This window comes from Dromaius novaehollandiae, unplaced genomic scaffold, assembly GCF_036370855.1.
Source record: "Dromaius novaehollandiae isolate bDroNov1 unplaced genomic scaffold, bDroNov1.hap1 HAP1_SCAFFOLD_33, whole genome shotgun sequence".
In the NCBI taxonomy this organism is placed as follows: Eukaryota; Metazoa; Chordata; class Aves; order Casuariiformes; family Dromaiidae; genus Dromaius; species Dromaius novaehollandiae.
This window is the reverse complement of record NW_026991456.1, coordinates 2,931,317-2,949,191: the sequence shown is the minus strand read 5'-3', so window position 1 is coordinate 2,949,191 and position 17,875 is coordinate 2,931,317. Positions and strand designations below refer to the sequence as shown.

Genomic DNA, 17,875 nt, shown 5'->3' with positions numbered 1-17,875 from the left:
TCCCCAGGGATGTACCTCTGGAGAAGTCTGGCTTTTGTTGTGACTGAGCTCAAGTGAGAGGAGGGAGGAGAGGAAGGGGCTGTGCACGCAAGCAAGGTGCTTGTGTGGCCAGCTTTGAGAATGAGCTTGCAAATGCTTGTCCATAGGGACAGGGACTGCAGGACTGCCCCTGCCCCCAAAGACTCCTTCCAGGTTGGTGTGGAGCCAGAACCAGGAGTGTCTTTGATGAGGAAAGGGGTTGAGCCCATGTGCACGGTACAGAAGAGATGAGCAGTGTATCACTGTGATCCCTTGGCCCCCTCTTTGCCATGCTGTTGTTGTCAGTTTGTATTCTTCAGCTTTGCAGAAAACAAATGCAGCTCTGGCCTGTTCTTCTGCTTTTGCTTTTGAACATCAGGGCTGTGCAGCAGGGAGAAGTCTGAGCAATGTGTCCTGTGAGCTTGTAGGCAGCGCTGACCCGAACAGCCCTGGCGGCTCCCGTCTGTTGCAGGGAGGGGAATTTTCCCTTTTCCCTCGGGGTTTTCAAGGTCAATTCCTGGGGGTGGAAAAGATCCTTGCCTGCGAGCAGGGGAGGTGCAGGGAGGTTCCCAGCACCGCAAGGGGATGGTGAAGACACAGCCAGGAGATGCTTTGGGCAAGTGTTTGGGATTCATTTGTGGCTGTTCATGTTTCCCTTTCTTCTCCTCTCTGGAGGATGACACAGGGCAGAATGGTCAGCATTCCCTAAACCCTGATTTATGCTGTTGTAGCCATATCTTGACAGTGTTGCTCCCCCTCCCCGTTGCCTCCCAGCGTCACACTCCTTGGCAAGACCCAGCTCTGCACACCCACAGGTGTGAACAGGAAGGTCAGTGGCAGCAGCCCCGCCAGCGAGGACCCCTCTGTTCCCAGCAGCCCTGGTTCAGGAGACAGCCCCTTCCCTGAGCAAGTCACCAGCCTGATCCAGTCCAACCCGGTCCTGTATCAACAGAAATGGATGGTGCATGCTCTGGAGTGGTCACATAGGACCATGGGCCAGCTGGATTATCAGGGTTCACTGAAACATCCCCATGGAGGGACTGTCATCTGATCCAGCTGAAGATGCTATTGCAAGGACACCTGTGACAGAGACTACCATCCTCAGCTGGACAGCAACCAACAATCCTCTTCACATTGTTTGGATTACCCTCAGGAAAAGATCCCAATACATTAGGTTGTTCTATTTCTTCCTTTTTTTAAAACTAACACTCTGTCCATGAGTATCTGTGAAGCAACCAGATCATTTTGATCCATCATCTTCTGATCCCAAAGGCATCCTTGTGGCGATAGAGCAGGGGTCTGTCTTTATTTTGTCCCTCTTTGTCCATCTCTGGCCCATGTTCGTGTGTGTGAGTGTGGGAACAGGGCTTGGCAAAGGCAATGGCTGCAGCGCTCCCCGGGACACGTCTTGCTGCAGGCTCTGGGGACGGTCTGGCAGAGCTGGGCTGGGCTGCGGTAGATGGTCCTCCTGCCAGGACACAGGCTCCAGCCCTGCATCTACCCCCATGGAGAGACGGGCCGGGGCTGGGGAGGGAGGGGGCTGTCTCGGGGCAGGGGCTGCTGGCAGGGAGCTCAGCTGAGCCTTGGCCAACTGGCGCTTTGCAGCAAAACCAGAGTGTCTCAATCTGCTCGCCACTGTCTTGGCATGCTGGAAAGAGAGGACATCTGCCACACCCAGAACAAGCCAGAGTCCTGCAGAGAATAAGTTCTCCCCCTCGCTCTTGTCTCCCTAAAAAAACAACACGCACTCGGGATGAAGAAACAGGGCTCTATCTTTGCGGAAAGCACAATAAAGGCATGAAGGGGGAGCACAAGAGTGGGACAGGCTGCACTCCAGGTGTCGAGCTCTCCTGTGGCTGCAGCAGATGCCAGCAATGGCCCAGACCTTCCAGCACACTTGCTTGTCTGCGGCGTGCCGCACCAGGGCATTGGCACAGCTGTGCCAGCTCTGCTCAAAGAGTCACCTCCTGGCGGGACGGGGACCCCTCTGCCATGCTCTCTGCAGCCACTGACCCAGTGCTCCAAAGCTGAACCTCGATGGAGACGTTGTCCTGGCACTTCTCAGGTTCAGCAAGGTCTGTGTCACCAGGCAACGCACTGAGGGGTCAGGGTCATTTTCCAGGAGCTGGAGGGCTGACAGAGAAAGCAACAGAGCAGATAACAGACTCCCCTCTTTGCAGAGAGCCCACCAAGCACCCCCAAAGAGGGCCAGGCCCACCCAGCTCTTCCCAGGGTGGGCAGGGAGCACGTGGCACAAACAGAGCAGCTGCAAGGTGCTGCTCAGGAACGCCCCAGGTGACCCCCAAATACCCCCTCCTCTGCCCCACGCAGGGACACAGGGCCTTCCTTGCCTGGGGCAGGGCAGCGACCTGCAGCTCACTTCCCAGGCCCCTTCTTCCCCCCTGCCAGGGCCACCTGACACAGTGCTGCTCTCACTCACCCTCGCAGATCTCCTGCACCTTCGCCGCCTTCTGCTTCACTTGCTGCCCAATGAGCCCTAGGCAAACACCTCCTGTCACTCCTCCTCCTCCCCACCAAGCCCCCAGCAGCACACCTCCCATCTGGCCTTGCCAGCCTGGCCACGCATCCTCCTCCCCTTGGGCAAGGCTGGCCCCAGCGCCATCCCCGGGCTGCAGCAGCCAGGCATGCTGGGAGCGACTGAAGAACCTCCTCGCAGCCCAGCTGCATGCTCAGCCATGGCACTGGCCTCCTGGCTCACCAATGAGCCTCACGGCTGCCTCCCGCAAGGAGGCCTGAGGGTTCTCCAAGTAGGGCCGGCTCTGCTGCAGGTATTGCTCCACTCTGCTCCTGTCCCTCAGCACCTGAGGACAGCACAAGGCCAGGGGCTTGGCACCCAGACTCCCTGCGCAGCCAGGCCTGCCCCTCCTCCCAGCACCCACCTCCTCTCCCTTCCTGGTCACACCTCCCAGCTAGAACCTGGGTGCTACCAAGCTGCGGAGGCAGCACAGGGCACACTGTGGCCTGCGGCTGCCAAGATCCCGCCAAGCCTTCTGCCAAGGAGCAGCCACACCAGGGGCCCCTTCAGCATCCTGAGGGGCAGCAACGGCAGAGGGGCCTGCAGCAGAGCCCATCACGCCTGGGGCTCTGCACTGCAGCAGGGCGCCAGGGGCACAGCTCTGTGCCCTGCACACTGTGCAGGGGGCCAGCCCTCATCCGGCCTCGACCACAGGCACTTTGGCATTGTCCTTACCAGGTACTCCCCGATCTTCCACGTCTGCCCTGCTCTGGCCAGTTGCTTGAGCTCCTCCCACTTCAGGAGCCGTGCAGCACTGACAAGGGCTTCCCGAGAGGCCTGCGGAGCAGCAGAGACCGGGAGATGCCACCACAGCCGGGGAACGACACCCTGCATCCCCCTCATCTCGCCAAGGCTTGGAATGGGAAGATGTAGCTTGGCACCAGGGCTGCCCCTCGCTGAAGGCACAGGCAGCTCGGCCTTGCCCTTGCGCACACAGGCAGTTGCACCTCACGCTGACGTGCATTCAAAGGGACACTTGTCAGCAGCCCTTGCCACGGTGCTCAGGCCCACCCAAGGCATGTCAGCATTGCTCCCCAGAATCACCGCTCCGTACCTGGGCCACGCTCGCGATCTGCTCACTCATGTGCAGCAAGAGCGGCACCAGGCTCCTCTGCACATGCTGCTTCAGCCACCGTTTGTTCTTCCCCACCACACTCCCCATCAGGTCTTTGAAGACGAGGATGGAGAGCTCTCGCACTGTGCGGTCTTTCTGTGGGGAGGGAGGAGAGCAGGGGAAGCCTCAGCAGTGACTCCAGCAACTGGCCATGAGCAGAAGGTTCTCCATTGCAAGGCTTCATCCTCTCCAGGCACCACTGTCCCCCACCCCGGCCGGAGGGCGGAGCTGGCCACAAGCCTCTGCGGAGGCAGCCTGCCCAAGGAGGGTTGCCGGCAGCAGCAGCACAAGCTTCCCTGGCCTCTGTCTCCCTCTGCCTCTGCAGGGAACTTCCTGTGGCTCCATCAGGGCCCCCGCGCAGAAGAGGAGCACAGAAAGGCACAGCCCCGCGGCATGGCCTCTCCCTTGCTCTCTAGCCTGCTCCTGCCTCTTTGCTCATCTCTGACCCAGGCTGTGACAAGCGCTGCAAGGACTCGAGCGCGACACGGAGCAGCCGAGGGCAGAGAGGGGGCTCGTTTGGTCGAGTCCCACAGCCCAGCACACCAAGGCCAGCACAGGCAATGGTCTGACACACACACAGCAAAAGGCTTCCTCACAGGCAGCAGGGCCTGGGGCAGGAGGGACAGATACACATGCCCATGGGCACACAATGGTGCAGAGGGACACACAGCACCCACAGCCATGCATACAGACCCCCGGACACGCCACGAGAGCCCCTGGCTCTCCCACCAGCCTTACGTCAGCAAAGAGCAGCAGAAGCTTCTCCGCCAGCTGCAGAGCCATGGGGTTGGAGCCCTTCTGCTCTAGGTAGCTGAGGATGTTGCGCAGCAGCAGCAGGCTTCCCACACGCATGTCCCTGCGAACATCCTGCAGACACTCCAGGAGCTCTGGCAGCATGCTCTGCATTTTCCTTGCCTGGGGGAAAGACACAACTTCCTTTGGGGGAAGCAAGGCCACGAACCCCTGGCCAGAAGGGCTCTGGCGGCTGATTTCCCATCAGGGCTCAGGCTCCAGGGCCAGGGCTCCACACACCCCCACCCCCACGGCTTGGGCACAGAGGCTGCAGTGCAGGGCAGCCATCTCCAAGGGGGCCCTCAGCAAGCTAGGGCCTCTCTAGGGAGGAAGGCTGCTGCCTCGGGGCCCAGCAGCAGCCGGCTGCCTTAGCCTGGCCCTCTGCTCTGGCTCATCCTCCCTCTCCCAGCGGGGCTCTGGGCACAGCGCTCCCACAACGGAGGCTCTTTGCAGCTGCCTCGCTTGCTGCTGGGCCTGCATCTCTGCCTGGCACAGCCCAGACGCGCCACCACTGGGAGCTCTTCCCGCGGGGCACTGGTGCCTTTCTTCTGGTGCAGCACAGCCAAGGGCCTGGCATGAAAGACTCGGGGCACGTGAAAGGGGCAGCAGGTACCCAGAAGTAGCTACTGCACCTCCTGATTGCCAGCAAAGTCCAAGCTACTGTCTGGCCCAGGGCCTCCTGGCAAGCCCCAGGCTGCCAGCATGGCTCCACCCAGCTGCCCCCCTGCTCACCATCTCGGGGCTTGTCGACAGCCTCAGGAGGCCTCTGAATGCCAGTGTGCGCATCTCCAGGCCCTGAGTCTGCACAGAACTCCAAAGCAGCGGCAGGACGGCATCATCCGTATCGGCGAGGTCAGGGCACTCCAGCAGCTGAAATGCACACAGCGCTCAAAGACGAGCAGAGCTGGCACCACTGCCTGCATCCTGCAGCCCACCCCCAATTCAGGCCAAGGGCTCCAGGCTCTCACCAAGCTCAGCTCACACGCAGCAGCAATCGTGCAGACACTCCCAGGCCCTGCTCCCAGCCCTGCGCCTCACGGCACACGGCACACACCGCTCGCCTCCCCCTCCCGGCCTCCCAGCCCTCTGCAGCCTCCTCTTCTCAGCCCTTCCAGCAGCACTTGAACACAGACAGTTGCCTCAAAGCAGGCAGCAAATACAAGTGCTTGCGAGTGGTTGCCCAGCAGAAAGGAGCCAAGGCCAGGGCAACTAAGAGGAGGCCATGTCTTGCCCCAGCTCCATTCACCAGCAGCACCCCACAGGCATGGGCACCAGCGAGCACAGCACTTAGAGGCACCTCCAGAGAGGCACCGCTTGCCATGAGGCCCACCTCAACGAAGAAAGCCATGGCGGGCAGCTGACGACACTGGTCCTCCCTCCTCAGCACACTTGCCAGCTGGCAGAAGATCCAGCGACACAGGCATCTGGGAGCTCCTCTCAGCACTCTGGCAGAAGCAAGAAGGCACTGCTGGTCACAGCCTTCCCACACATCCCATTTCCTGACTCCTTTGCATTCCTCTCCCCCTGGGGCCTTCCCAGCTGCTGCTGCGGCTGCTGCTCCTCTTGCACCTTTCCCGGGGCTCTGCCCTCGCTGGCACTGCAGCCACACCGTCCCCAATGCTCTCTGCGATGGGAGCCCAGGCCCCACGCAAGGGCACTCCAGGCCTTTGGGAGGGCACCACTCCTGTGAGGGACCCTCTCCCACCACTCCAAACACCACCTGCTCCCCCAGCAACTCTCCCAGCTGCCCAGCAATGGGGCAGGCAGATCCCATGGCCCTTTTGCTGGGGGACCCCTTGCCACAAGTGCTCAGGCTGCAGCTCCTCTCTTGCAGAACTGGGGTCCCCCCTCACCCACAGGGAAGGACACTGGGGGGGCACCCCAAGTCCAGGGAAGAGGTGCTGGTGGAGAGCAGGGAGAAAAGGGCTGTACCTGGCCAGCACAGACACTCCCCTCTGAGATGTCTCTGCACACAGAAACAGCTCCCAGCCACCCTTCCTCTCAACAGCCAGGGCTGCACGCTGATAGCCAGCGCAGCTGAAGAGACCTTTCATGGCCTCCACAGCGCACCTGCATGGAGCAAAGCCCACGTCACACGGCCAGCCTGGCCCTGCCTCCAGGTCCGAAGCAGAGACGGGGCACTGGGATCCAGCACCTCACGTGGCTGCAGGCACGGGACTCATCCCGTTGGCATTCCCTCAGGAAGATGTTGGCCTCCTGGCGGGTGAACTCTGCTGTGAAGACCATCTGAAAGAGCAGCGCCAGGAAGAACTGGGGGAAAAACGCCTTCACCACCTGCGCGCAGGCGGGCTCCTGGACGATTGCATGCAGTGCTCTCGTTGCCTGCAGAAAACACCCAAACACACCTCTCACTCCACAGCAGCGCCTCCCACGCTTCCTGAAACCCCGAGGTGGGAGCCTCAGGCACAGCCTTGCACCATGGGAAATGCAGATGGAGGGCACAGCCTTGCTGCCTCACCAGGGCCAGTGCCCACAGGCTCTTGGGCCTCAGCTCCTCTCTGTACACAAGGAGCCTTCCTGCGCCAGCAGGACCATCACCTGCGCAGGCTTCATGCAGCGTGCAGGTTCTGCCAGGATCCCTGTCCCAGGCCTTGCCTTTGGCTCAGGTTTTGCAGGAGCCCTAGTCCAGCCCCGAGCCTTGCCCTGAACACTACCCTGCGTTTCCAGCCTGCCGAGAGAGCTTGGGGGATGCAGGGGCAGGGTGGGATGGAGATGTCCTGGGCATGGCCAGCCTGACTGGTTGTGTGCAGAGAGGCCCAAGCAGCACTCGGCAGCCCCGTGTGCTGGCAGTCGGAGGCCTGGCGCGGGGCACATTGTCTCCATGGGCCCAGGCAAGGTCCCTGCTTGGGGGCACATAGGCAGGGGAGAGGCGGTGCGCAGAGGCAGCTGCCAGCCTGCAGGCAAGCGAGGCCTCGTCCCCTAACTCACGGCCAGGGGAAGGATGCAGCTGTTGTCCCTCTCGCAGCTGGACTGCCTGCGCAGTGGACGCTCCTCCAGCAAGCTCAGCAGCTCCCGCAGCACGTCTCTCGCAACCAGCGGCTTAGCCATCAGCACCTTCCACAGGGTCATGGCGGTGCTGCAGGCCCACAGTGCTCTGTCAGTGGTGCCTCCTTGGCCACAGCGCCGCAGCCTGGGCAAGCCCTGGAGGGCCAGGGCTGTCTGGCAACCCTGGCCCTACCCACCCCCTCCTCGCTGGGAGCCCAAGGGGGTCCTGCCCACGCAGGCAGGACAGCACCAGGATGAAAGGCCCTTGTGGAGCCAGCAGCGAGCAGAGCTGCTGGGCTCTGCGCATGAAGGCAGGCACACTTGCTCAGCTCTGGCTTCTGAACACCTGCTTGATGCACTAGGGCTGCGCAGTGCTGGGACAGACAGAGGGCCCTGCCCTTCAGGGGCGGCCTGGGAGGCTCCTTGCGTCTGGCCCTCTTTGGGCCCCTCTCCCCATGTGCCATGAGCCCTCCAGCCTCAGGGGCCCCATACCTGTTGCACAGTGGCGAGCAGTACAGCAGGCTCACGGTCACCTCAGCAGGCTTCGAGCAGGCCAGCTGGCAAAGGGTCCTGTTTAGCGTGACCCGGGCCGAGAACTCCCTGACGTACTTCAGGTTTCGGTAGAGGCACCTGATGATCCGCGGCACCTGCAAGACACATGGGCGAGACTGGGACTGCTACCAGACAGCAGCCATTACCCACCTCCCACGGAGATCTCCTCCCCTCTACACCACTCCCAACGCTCCTGGCTGCATTCAGAGGCGGTCGGGTGCCCAAGAACCCTGGCTCTGGTGCGGGGAAACAATGGCCCACAGGGCTCGAGGCCCAAGCACGCCAGCCCCAGGCTGCTTACGTCTTCCAGCGCAGAGACAGCACCCAGCATGAACATGTTGAGCAGGTGGGTAGCCACCACCGTGCTGTAGCTGCTGCAGTTCCTCATGCCCTCCATGGCTGTTACAATGACGTCGGTCGCCTCAGAAGGATGGAGGTTTTTCACAAACAGCTATGGGAGAAAGGAGGTGAAGGGAGAAACGTCACGCTGTGTGCCACGGTAGTGGCGCTTAGCTGAGCAGTGCACGCAGCTCTGGAGAGAGGTGTGGGGCAAGGCTGGCACCGTGGCCCCAGCAGAGCCAGCAGCGCATGCTGTGCTGGGCAGTGGCACCACGGGGCATGTGGCCAGAGGGCCATCAGGGCAAGGGAGCATGGCTGGGAGCAGGGTCACTGCACTGCCTCTGCAGGCAACCACAGCTTGCTGGTGGCCAGCAAGGCTGCAGCTGCTGCTGGCATCTTGGAGGGAAGCCTCTGGCTACGCCCCACTCAGGCACAGTGGAAGAGACACCAGGGAGGGCACGGCTGCTGCCACGCTGCAGCCATTACGCAAGCTACCACTGAGCGCTGCTTCACTCCCTCGCACCACTCTGCAGGAACCGTGAGGCCCTCTCAGCCCTACTCTCTAGGGATCCCTTTGCTCATCCAAATCTCCTGATGACCCCATGGCCAAGAGGCCCAGCAAAGCAGGTGCTCCTCACCCTCATGATCACACTGATGTTGCTGGTCCAGCAAAGGCAGAGCGCATCCTCAGCTTCCACCTCCTTCTGGCACTCTACATGCTCTGCATCATCCTGAAAGGGCTCCCTGCCTGAACAGCAGCAGAAAGACAGAGCGGTCAGCAGGGGTGATGGAGACTTGAAGGTGGCACGCCCATGGCGGCAGGGAGAAACCAGCCTGGCAGAGAAAAAGGCCATGCCAGGAACGCATGGGGAGCAGCATTCCCAGGGAGGCTCGGCGCCTATTCCACAGCAGAGAAGGGCAACTGCTTCAAAGGGTAACAAAAGCTTGAGGGCTGGCACTGCACTTTCTGCTGTGAAGCACCACAGAAGCCCAACGAGGAGCACGGGCTGCTGAGCATTTGCCACACCAGGGGGATTCAGGGCAGCTACTAACATACTGCTCCTCTCCTCCTACATCAGCCAGGTTTCCTGCTCCTTTGTCTCACGGAGCAGAGGGGCCCAGGCAGTGGCATGCCTTCCCTGGCCTTGCCAGGAGGTCTGGCTCCAGAAGGACGCAGCCCACCACAGCTTCTCTTACGTTTTCGTTGCACGACGAATCTGAACAGGCAATGAAGAGCATCCAAAGCGCCACGGTTCGTCTCCGCGTCCTCATAAGCGCAGCAAAGGATGAGACGCCCCACCAGCTGTCCCAGCATTGGGACAGAGATCTTTCCAGAGCAGGTGGGGCTCTCATCAACTCCTCCAAAGGGGCACCAGACCTGGGCAAGGAGGAAGGGCTGATGGCAGGCAGTCCCCACCACAGCCCTGAAGCCAAGAGTCTGCCCAGGCATGCATCCCAGCTGAGGCAAAGCTTTGGAGGGCCCTGCACGCCTTGGCTCCCCAGGCAGCCGCGCAGCAGCCCAGGCAAGGCAGCACTGCCACACCTGGCCTCACATCATGCTCCCCGCGCACTCCTGCCCTGCACAGTGCTGGCGGCACAGCTGCCTCCTCAGAAAAAAACGACTGCAGACAGAAGCTCATGGCAAGAGGGCCAAAGACCTTGGGCTTCAGGCCAGAGCCTTGCTGACCGCTTTCACCTCTGCCCAGGCTTCCCTTAGAAGGGCCCCTAAGCTGCAGGCTGCTCTGCTCTGCAGGGAAGGAGCAAAGGGGTGGCTGGAAGGGGCCTGGCTCCTTACCTCCAGCGAGGAATAGTTGGCCAGCAAGTTGCTCAGCCTTCCAATCCTCCCCACGGCCCTCTCACGCACAGCTGCTCTCTCCGAGGTTGTGAAGGGCAACAGGAGCTGGGAGGAGAAAGGCTACTGGTCTGCCCGCAGAGCTGAGGCCCGCTCCAGCAGAAGCGGCTCTGCTAAGCCCCTGGCTGCATTGCTCCAGTCCAGCAAGGCTTCCTCAGAGCTGCAGCAAAGCCTGCAAGGGGCTTCCTGCTCCTTCCCCAAGGCAGGAAGCCAGACCCCCACCCCCTCCACACACCCTGCTCCTTTCCATGCCCCCCTCCAGAACATCGCCCTCTGGGCCCTCTGCAGTAACGCAGGCCTTTAGGGCAGCACCTTCCCTGGGAATCTGCCCTGGGCAGCCTGGGCCACGGCCTCTTGCGATGGCCCAGGAGCGCAGGCGGCAAGGCTTTCCCGGGACCCGGGAGCAGTCTGGGGAAGGGGAAGGGACTTGGGCTGCAGCCAGGGCACGCTGGGATCACCCCAGAGCACAGGGGGCAACCCCTGCTCACCCAAGGGAGGGGGGCCCCCTCCCTGCAGTGTGCTGCCTGCACATGGCACTGACGGGGGGCATGTCCACTTGAGGGGGTCACTTCCCTCTGAGCTCAAGAAGGGGCCCTGGGAAGCCCACCCTTTGCAGATGCCACACCTGCAAGATATGCTGCAGCTCCAGGAGGCTGGAAGTGGCAGACTTGAGCACCAGCACCTCCAGCATGCTGTCCATGCTCTCCAAGGTCTGCAAGGAGGACACAGGGCTGTGGCACTCCTTCACCACTCCCTCCGACCCCCAGCAAACTGAGTTGAACTCCTGCTGCCAGGGCACGACACCCACTGCCTTGTGGTGCCCAGGCAGAGGCCTCACCATAGGAGAGCTGCTGCACACAGACCAGCTCATGGGCACTGCCCGTGGCCCAGCCCAGGGGAAGGGGACCAAGGCAGGACGGTCAGAAAGCAAAGCTGAGATCCTGCCCTCTCTGGCATCTTACAATCGCCTCTCAGCACAGCCTAGACAGGGGCAAGCCCAGAGCGGCTGGCAGGCTCCCTGTGGCTCACCCAGTGCATACCTTGGAATACAGGGATGTGTCCAGCTTCTCCATGTCTTCTTTGGGAGGAAGCAAGAAGACACTCCTGAAGCAGGCATGCAGCAGGCTGCTCTTTTGGCCCTCCAGAACTGGCTCCACTGCACTGCAAAGACAGAGAGATGCCTGCTCGACACTGGGGCTGGGAGCGCTGCCTTCATGCCTTGACGGAAGGGGGATGTGGACATCTGGGGCAGGAGTCCCTGGGCTGCTACAGAGAACAGCTAGGGCAGCCCTGCAGGGACGCGCCCCCTCCTTCCATGACACTGCTCCAGGCACAGAGGGCAGTCCTGGCGGAGAGGCCTCACGCCTTCTCAACCATCTGCCTCCCCTCCTGGGGTAAAAGCCCAGCTGCCCTGGGCAGCTGCAGGCACCCCTCTGCCTGCCCAGCTGCCCTCCTGACAAGCCCAGGGCACAGGAGAGCACAGGCCCAGCAGACAGCACCGACAGCCTCCCCCCACCATGGGGGACACCTCCCTGACAGGCACGGTGACACCAGGGCCACGCTGTGGAGAGCTCTGGGACAAACCAGCCCCTCGGCTAGGTACCTCATTGCCGTGAGAGCAACCATGGCTTGCTGACGTACTGCTGTGCCCAGCTGGTCCAGGGGTTCCTCTTCCAGCAGCACCTGCAGAGCACAGCCAGCAGTCAGGCTTGGCAACTGCCACCACCCAGCACTAGCACACCAGCAGCAGTCTGCGAGGCAGGCAGAGCCCTGCTGCCCCCATCCCTGCACCGCAGCCCACAATGGCCCCCACCTCGCCAAGGCCTCAGCTCGCAGGGCTTCTCAGCGGCACCCGCACTCCTGTCGGCAGGAGCTCTTTGCCAATGCATCCTTGCCCCAGCCCTCCCAATGCCCGAGTCCTGTCCTCAGAGCTGGGTCTGTGCCCAGTGCCCTTGACCCCTTCCGCAGACCTGCTGCATCTCCCCTCACCTTGATATGCTCGGCCAGCTCGTATCTGCAGCAGAAAACATCCAGGCCCCACGACAAGGCCTTGGAGCTGCTGCCTCTGCAGAGGGTGCAGATGGATGCGAGAAACTTCAGCTTCTGCACCTCTTCCTGACACACGGGCAAGAGAGACGGAGGGAGGCTCAGAGGGCACAGCAAAGGCCAGCAGGACCAGAGCAGCCAGGCGGCTGCAGTGCTCTGCGGAAGCCCTGGATGGCAGTAGCTCTGCACAGACATCTGCCTCCCAGCACCCTCGCAGCAGGCACCAGACCCGGCGCAACCCAGAGGGAGACTCAGGCACGGCCCCCATGCACATGGCTGCAGCTACCTTCTGTCTGCCGCTCACAAAGTCCCGGATGAACTCCAGGGCTTCCTCATCCTCTCTGGACAGCGCTGACCAGCTGCAGATGGAAGACCTTGCACCTGAGGAAGGAAGAGAGACAGCAGGAATGGAGACACTCACTGCAGGCAGCAGCGAGGAGCACTCTCAGCTCCGCCCTCTCTCCAGCCATGGCCTGCTCCCGTGGACGCAGTCTCCCCCAGGCTTCTCCGGGCTGCAGGGTGCCCAGCACACGGGCTGCCATGCTGGAGCCAGCAAGGCGGGGGGAACGCCTCAAGGCACCGGGGTTGGGAACTTGCTCGCAAGTGGGCAGGAAAGGTCCCCGTCCCGCAGCGTCGCTCCTCCTTCCACGGAGCTGACGCTCGCTGCCCGTCCCAGGGAGCAGGAGCTGGGTCCATCTACACTCTCCCTTCCTTGGCGCACGCTGGGCTGGGGCCGGCTCCCAAGGCCTGAGCGGGCCCAGGCATCCGGGCACCGCCGTGCCACCACCCCTGGGGACCCCGACGCCAGTATGCAGGGCAGACAGGAGCCCAGGATACCACTGACAACCGCTCAGAGCTATCCACGGTCTCCGTCTTCCTCACACCCCCATCACATACTAGAAGCCCTGAAAACATCCCCACCAGCAGCCTGTTTCCCAGCAGAAACACTCCCAGCTCTCGCAGCACCTCCTCCCAGGGCAGATGCTCCAGCCCTGCAGGCATCTTGGGGACCCACAACAGCAGCAGCCATGACCCAGGGCTGTGCCCAGGGCACACAGGGGTGGCTTTAGAACTGGACATTCGGGACAAACCACTACGCAGGGGCTGCTAGAAAGATGACCCATCTCGGTGAGCGCCAGTTCACTTGAACCAGGTGCCTATGTTACGAGACAACCCTGGAAGCTCAGAAGGAATGTTCATGCTGTTTAAACCAGGCAGGATAGGACAACCTCTCTCGCTACTTTCTGGAAAGAAGCATTCTTTAATCAAGGGCATCCTGGAACTGCTGAAGCCGTAAAAGAAACATGAAATCCAAATGTTTTATTTCTAGGTACGTATTGCGAATTTGGCCAAAGAATTGGAGGTCCAGGTATCCCTGACTGAACTGTCCTCATTATAATACCAAAAATCATGCCCACAGGTCAGAAAGACCCGTGCCCAGGTGAAGACCCCTCCCCTGAGCATGCGTAGGAGTAAAATGGTGTGTAAGCAAAGTTAGAATTGTATGTAAATCACTAACCAATCAGTGTAAAAGGGAAAGTTGCCAACCTTGCAATTTGCTTGTATAAATGCTACTTGGAAAGCCGGGGGGGGGGGGGGGGGGGTTGTGCTTGATTTGTGGGAAAGCACCGAGCACCCAGGCATGCGCAACTCTGCAATAAAGAAGCAAATGTCTCTCCTGAGTGTGTAATTATCGGCTTATTGCACACTGGACAATGAATCCGCTTTTCGGACAACAACATTCCCACACCGTGCCCCTGCCCCATGGCCATCAGCATGTCCCCGTGTGCTCCTGGCAGCAGTACATCTGCTCGTTGTGCGCAGCTGCCCCAGTGGCCTCTTCTTCCTCGCCCGCCCCATGCGTGGAGGGAGAGGGGCTGGGCAGCAGTGCCGGGGAGGGGGGGCTGAGCCCCTCGGAGACCACGGCTGGACATCGGAGGTTGCCCCCCGCCCATGCACCGCTGCCCTGCCCGGGGGTGCTGGGGGTCCCTATCACCCCCAGCCCCAGGTGCCCGTCCCTGGCGCTCCCCTGGCTCCGCGGCGGCCTCCGTCCCGCCTGCTGCCGCCACCCCTGCTCAGTGCCTCGGTGAGGAAGGGGGCTGTGGCCCTCCCCGAAACCTCAGTGCCAGCCCCAGAGGCGGAGAGCAGCCGCCGGAGGTGGGGGGAAGCTGCAGCCCCCCCTCGCTTCCTGCTCCCGCTGCCGCCCAGCCGCAGCGCAATGTCGTCTGCTCTCCTCCTCCTCCTCCTCCTTCTCCCAGTCCTGGGGACGTTCCCTGAGGGTAAGTCCCAGCTGCCAGGTAGCTTCTGCACCCCCCCCCCCGGCCCCGTTGGTGCAATGAGCCAAGGAAGGACAGGGGAAACCCGCCGGGGGGGACGCGAGGCCTCCAGCCGCCATGCGCTCGGGTGCAGGAAGTCCCCAGGGTCACCAGGGATTTGGGGAGGCAGCTCAGGCGAGGGAGCTCGGGCGGCCCTTTCCCGTAGCCACAAGCAGCTAAACCACGTGAGCAGCTAAGTCTTAGTGAATATATATAGCGAGTTATAAAATATATGCATGCAAAATGCATCCTGGCCCAAAATTCCGCAGTCGCTGGGCTGCGGCGTCGCGTCCTCCTTGGAGCAGGGTGGTTCTCCACGGATGTTGGGCTTGGGGCGCTCGCCAGCGCCCTGGCAGCGTACGGGCATGCTATGGCCTCGCGGCAAGCGGTGGGGTTGGTGAGGATGCCTCAGGGGGATGGAGGCTTCCCGCCATGGTGCTCTCTCCCGCCAGGGCCCCTCACTGTCCGGATGCTGCAAACCAGCAGCTTCTTTGGCTTCAGCTCGTCCGATGTCGAGGTCCTGGGGCTGCTGGCTGATGTGGAGGTCACCACCTTGGACTGGAGCAGCCACAAGATCCACTTCCTCCGCCCGTGGGTCTTCCCGGCCTTGGCCCCGACCGAGTGGGCCGACCTGGAGCTGCTCCTCAACTCCTACCTGGGCAACTTGGCCCACATGGTGGACCAGATCGTGCGGCAGAGGACCATGACGTGTGAGTAGGGCCCAGTCTGGCATCACTTCCCGAGAACCGACCCACTCGCGGCTGTGCCCAAAAGGCCCCCAACAGGCTCCTCCCTGCACCCCCAACTGGCCGGGCCCACCCAACCCTCAGGAATGGGGCCTGGAGAAGTGTCCTGCTCCCTCAAACTGTGGGATGGAACCAGCCACCCTCGCACGGAGCTGCGGGGTCCCCCGTGCCATCCCAGCGCCTGCTCCGCTCCCGCAGTCCCCGTGGTGGTGCAGTGCTCCATGGGCTGCCGAGAGGACGCCGGCAGTGGCTTCTACGACACCGCCTACGACGGGCAGGACTTCGTGAGCTTCACCGCCCGCAACGGCAGCTGGACGCGCCGGCGAGACGACGAGCTGGCGCGCTATGTCGAGGCAGTGCTCAACCACGACGAGGGGACATGCGCCACCATGGTGCATCTGTTCAACATCACCTGCATCAAGGCCCTCCACAGATTGGCCCAGCATGGGAAGGAGGATCTGGAGAGGCAAGGTGAGGACGTCCGTGTGGCGCGGTGACCGCATGCAACGCCGCCGGCTTCACCAGGCCACCGCGCGACTGGTCTCCGGTTGTCACCCGCTGCAGTGAAGCCGGTGGCTGTGGTCTTTGCCAAGGTGCCCAACCCTGCGCGCCTGCTGCTTGTCTGCCGCGTCACCGGCTTCTACCCGCGGCCCGTGAGCGTCGCCTGGCTGCGGGATGGGCAGGAGGTGCCGCCGGGCCCGGAGCTCAGCGCCACGCCGCCGCTGCCCAACGCCGACCTCACCTACCAGCTCCGCAGCGTCCTGGCCGTGGCCCCCCATGACGGGCACCGCTACGCCTGCCGTGTGCAGCACAGCAGCCTGGGCGGCCGTAGCCTGCTGGTGCCCTGGGGTAGGTGCCAGCATGCCACAGGGCACCGGGCAGCTCCCCGTCCCGGGGCCGCACGTGTGACCCCCCCCTGCTTCTCCCCCTCTCAGCTCCGGGCAGCCCCAAGACCGGCCTGGCAGCTGGGATCGGTATTGCCCTGCTGATCGCCGCCGCAGCCATCGCCGGGGCTCTTTGGTGGCGGAGACGCAGGTGAGGTTCCCTCCTTCCCCCCATCCCAACCCACCAGCGGGGCCAAGCGGGACGCGCTGCCGAGCCACCGCTCCACAGAGAGGACCATGCCCCGGCGCCCAACTCACGCCGGCCTCTCCCCACAGGAGCTATGAGGACGTGGACGCGGCCCAGCGCTGGGATTCCATCCTCTACTGCCCCGCCGGCAGCCCAGGCTGGCACCTGCCCACACTCCACCTGCAGCCGCGGGGCCGGGCGGCGCCGGACTGAGCCTGCCGGCGGGGCCGAGTGGCGCCGTGAGGGGAGCCGGACGCCACCTGATGAAAGGCAGTTAATAAATTTACCCTTTTTTTTCTTTTTTCATGTTTGATTCCCTTTTCAACTGGCAGCGTAACCGCCCACTGCGTCGTGATGTCGTCCCCTCTCCTCCTCCTAGTGCCAGGGACGCGAGAGACCCTGGAGGGTGAGTGGGAGCCGCCGCATGTCCACCCCCCACCATCAGGGTCTCGGCTGGTCCGAGCATGTCCCGGGAATGCCAATGCCACCATCATCCTCCCCCCAGGTGGAGCGAGGTCCCCTCTCACTTCCCCATCCCACCCCCAGCTCCCGTCAGCTTGGGCACCCCCGTCGTGGCGCTTCCCCGTGGAGAACCTCGCGGCAAGCCCGCGCTGCCCATGCCAGGATGGCATCCCGCTTCCTCCCTCGCCGCCACCCGAGCTCACCTGGCACGGCGCGGGATGCCGGTGCTGCCCTCCACTCCTGCCGCCCCCCCCCCCCCCCCAGTGGCCCCAGTTTCAGGCCTCCGCAGGAGGAGGGCAGGAACAAACGGGAGCCAGCCCCGTGCCAGGCTGCTTGGAGGGTCAGGAAGACGGAGCGCTTCCCATCTCGGGGAGAGACCGAGGGAGCTGGAGGTGTTTCGCTGGTTGAGGGGGCATCTCAGGGCCATCTTCTCCACGCCACCTCCCGTAACGTCCCCACAGGCATGTGCAGTGGACAGAGACCTGGCCGAACGGCAGAGCTCGGCAGGGTTGCGCTCGGTGGTGCAAGGTCTACTGGGAGGCCTGTAGCTAGCGGTGTCCCCTGGGGGGTCAATACCGGCTGCAGCATTGTCCATCTTCTTCATTGGTGACGTGGATGAAGGCACAGAGGGCACCCTCAGCACATCTGCTGGTGATCCCAAAATGGGAGGGGGAGCTGATACCCCAGGGGGCCGTGCTGCCACTCAGAGGGACCTCAACAGGCTGCAGAGGTGGGTGGAGAGGAACCTCATGAAGTTCAAGAAGAGGAAGGGTCAAGTCCTGCACCGAGGGAGGAGCAACTCCATCCGCCAGGACAGGCTGGGGGCTGAGATGCTGGAGAGCAGCTCTGCGGAGAAGGACCTGGGGGTCCTGGTGGGCACCAAGGTGCCCATGAGCCAGCAGTGCCCTTGTGGCCAATGGGACCGTGGTTGGCAGGAGGAAGAGCGCTGCCAGCAGGTGGAGGGAGGGGATCCTCCTGCTCTGCTCAGCCCTGGTGAGGCCCAATCTGCAGTGCTGGGTCCAGTTC

At 62.6% G+C, this 17,875-nt stretch overlaps 3 protein-coding genes across 3 annotated transcripts; 1 reads left to right on the top strand and 2 right to left on the bottom strand.

The window, feature by feature from the left end:
* Positions 1–1,772: 1,772 nt before the first annotated feature.
* LOC135326633 (maestro heat-like repeat family member 5) lies at positions 1,773–5,881 on the bottom strand. The gene is made up of 8 exons (XM_064504445.1): positions 5,791–5,881; positions 5,193–5,330; positions 4,407–4,583; positions 3,609–3,764; positions 3,230–3,331; positions 2,738–2,840; positions 2,459–2,515; positions 1,773–2,151 (listed from the first exon to the last, which is right to left on the bottom strand). Exons 1-8 carry the CDS (start codon positions 5,806–5,808, stop codon positions 1,979–1,981), a joined length of 924 nt encoding a protein of 307 aa, XP_064360515.1. The 5' UTR covers positions 5,809–5,881; the 3' UTR covers positions 1,773–1,978.
* Positions 5,882–6,166: 285 nt separating this feature from the next.
* On the bottom strand, positions 6,167–14,033 carry LOC135326627 (maestro heat-like repeat-containing protein family member 7). The gene is made up of 13 exons (XM_064504439.1): positions 14,006–14,033; positions 12,542–12,675; positions 12,199–12,324; positions 11,813–11,892; positions 11,250–11,370; positions 10,835–10,921; positions 10,153–10,257; positions 9,555–9,735; positions 8,996–9,105; positions 8,320–8,469; positions 7,959–8,113; positions 7,410–7,557; positions 6,167–6,803 (listed from the first exon to the last, which is right to left on the bottom strand). The coding sequence occupies exons 1-13, from the start codon at positions 14,031–14,033 to the stop codon at positions 6,552–6,554; spliced, it is 1,677 nt and encodes a 558-aa protein (XP_064360509.1). The 3' UTR covers positions 6,167–6,551.
* A 187-nt stretch (positions 14,034–14,220) lies between these two features.
* On the top strand, positions 14,221–16,688 carry LOC112981297 (antigen-presenting glycoprotein CD1d-like). Its single transcript, XM_064504443.1, has 6 exons — positions 14,221–14,534; positions 15,023–15,280; positions 15,515–15,787; positions 15,881–16,165; positions 16,252–16,351; positions 16,477–16,688. Exons 1-6 carry the CDS (start codon positions 14,474–14,476, stop codon positions 16,598–16,600), a joined length of 1,101 nt encoding a protein of 366 aa, XP_064360513.1. The 5' UTR covers positions 14,221–14,473; the 3' UTR covers positions 16,601–16,688.
* The last annotated feature ends 1,187 nt before the right edge of the window (positions 16,689–17,875 follow it).

Excerpts from the sequence above, each read along its gene's own strand:
- LOC135326627 (XM_064504439.1), bottom strand. The coding sequence starts at position 14,033 with ATGCTGATGGCCATGGGGCAGGGGCACG. Across the intron at positions 12,676-14,005 it reads GGCCATGGGGCAGGGGCACG|TGAGTGTCTCCATTCCTGCT; the intron begins GTGTGGGAATGT and ends TGCTGCCTGCAG. Across the intron at positions 12,325-12,541 it reads TTGTGAGCGGCAGACAGAAG|GAAGAGGTGCAGAAGCTGAA; the intron begins GTAGCTGCAGCC and ends CCCGTGTGTCAG.
- LOC112981297 (XM_064504443.1), top strand. The coding sequence starts at position 14,474 with ATGTCGTCTGCTCTCCTCCTCCTCCTCCTCCTTCTCCCAGTCCTGGGG. Across the intron at positions 15,281-15,514 it reads GCGGCAGAGGACCATGACGT|TCCCCGTGGTGGTGCAGTGC; the intron begins GTGAGTAGGGCC and ends CCGCTCCCGCAG. Across the intron at positions 16,166-16,251 it reads TAGCCTGCTGGTGCCCTGGG|CTCCGGGCAGCCCCAAGACC; the intron begins GTAGGTGCCAGC and ends TCCCCCTCTCAG.
- LOC135326633 (XM_064504445.1), bottom strand. Across the intron at positions 3,332-3,608 it reads AGATCGCGAGCGTGGCCCAG|GCCTCTCGGGAAGCCCTTGT; the intron begins GTACGGAGCGGT and ends GCTGCTCCGCAG. Across the intron at positions 2,516-2,737 it reads GGCAGCCGTGAGGCTCATTG|GGCTCATTGGGCAGCAAGTG; the intron begins GTGAGCCAGGAG and ends GTGTTTGCCTAG.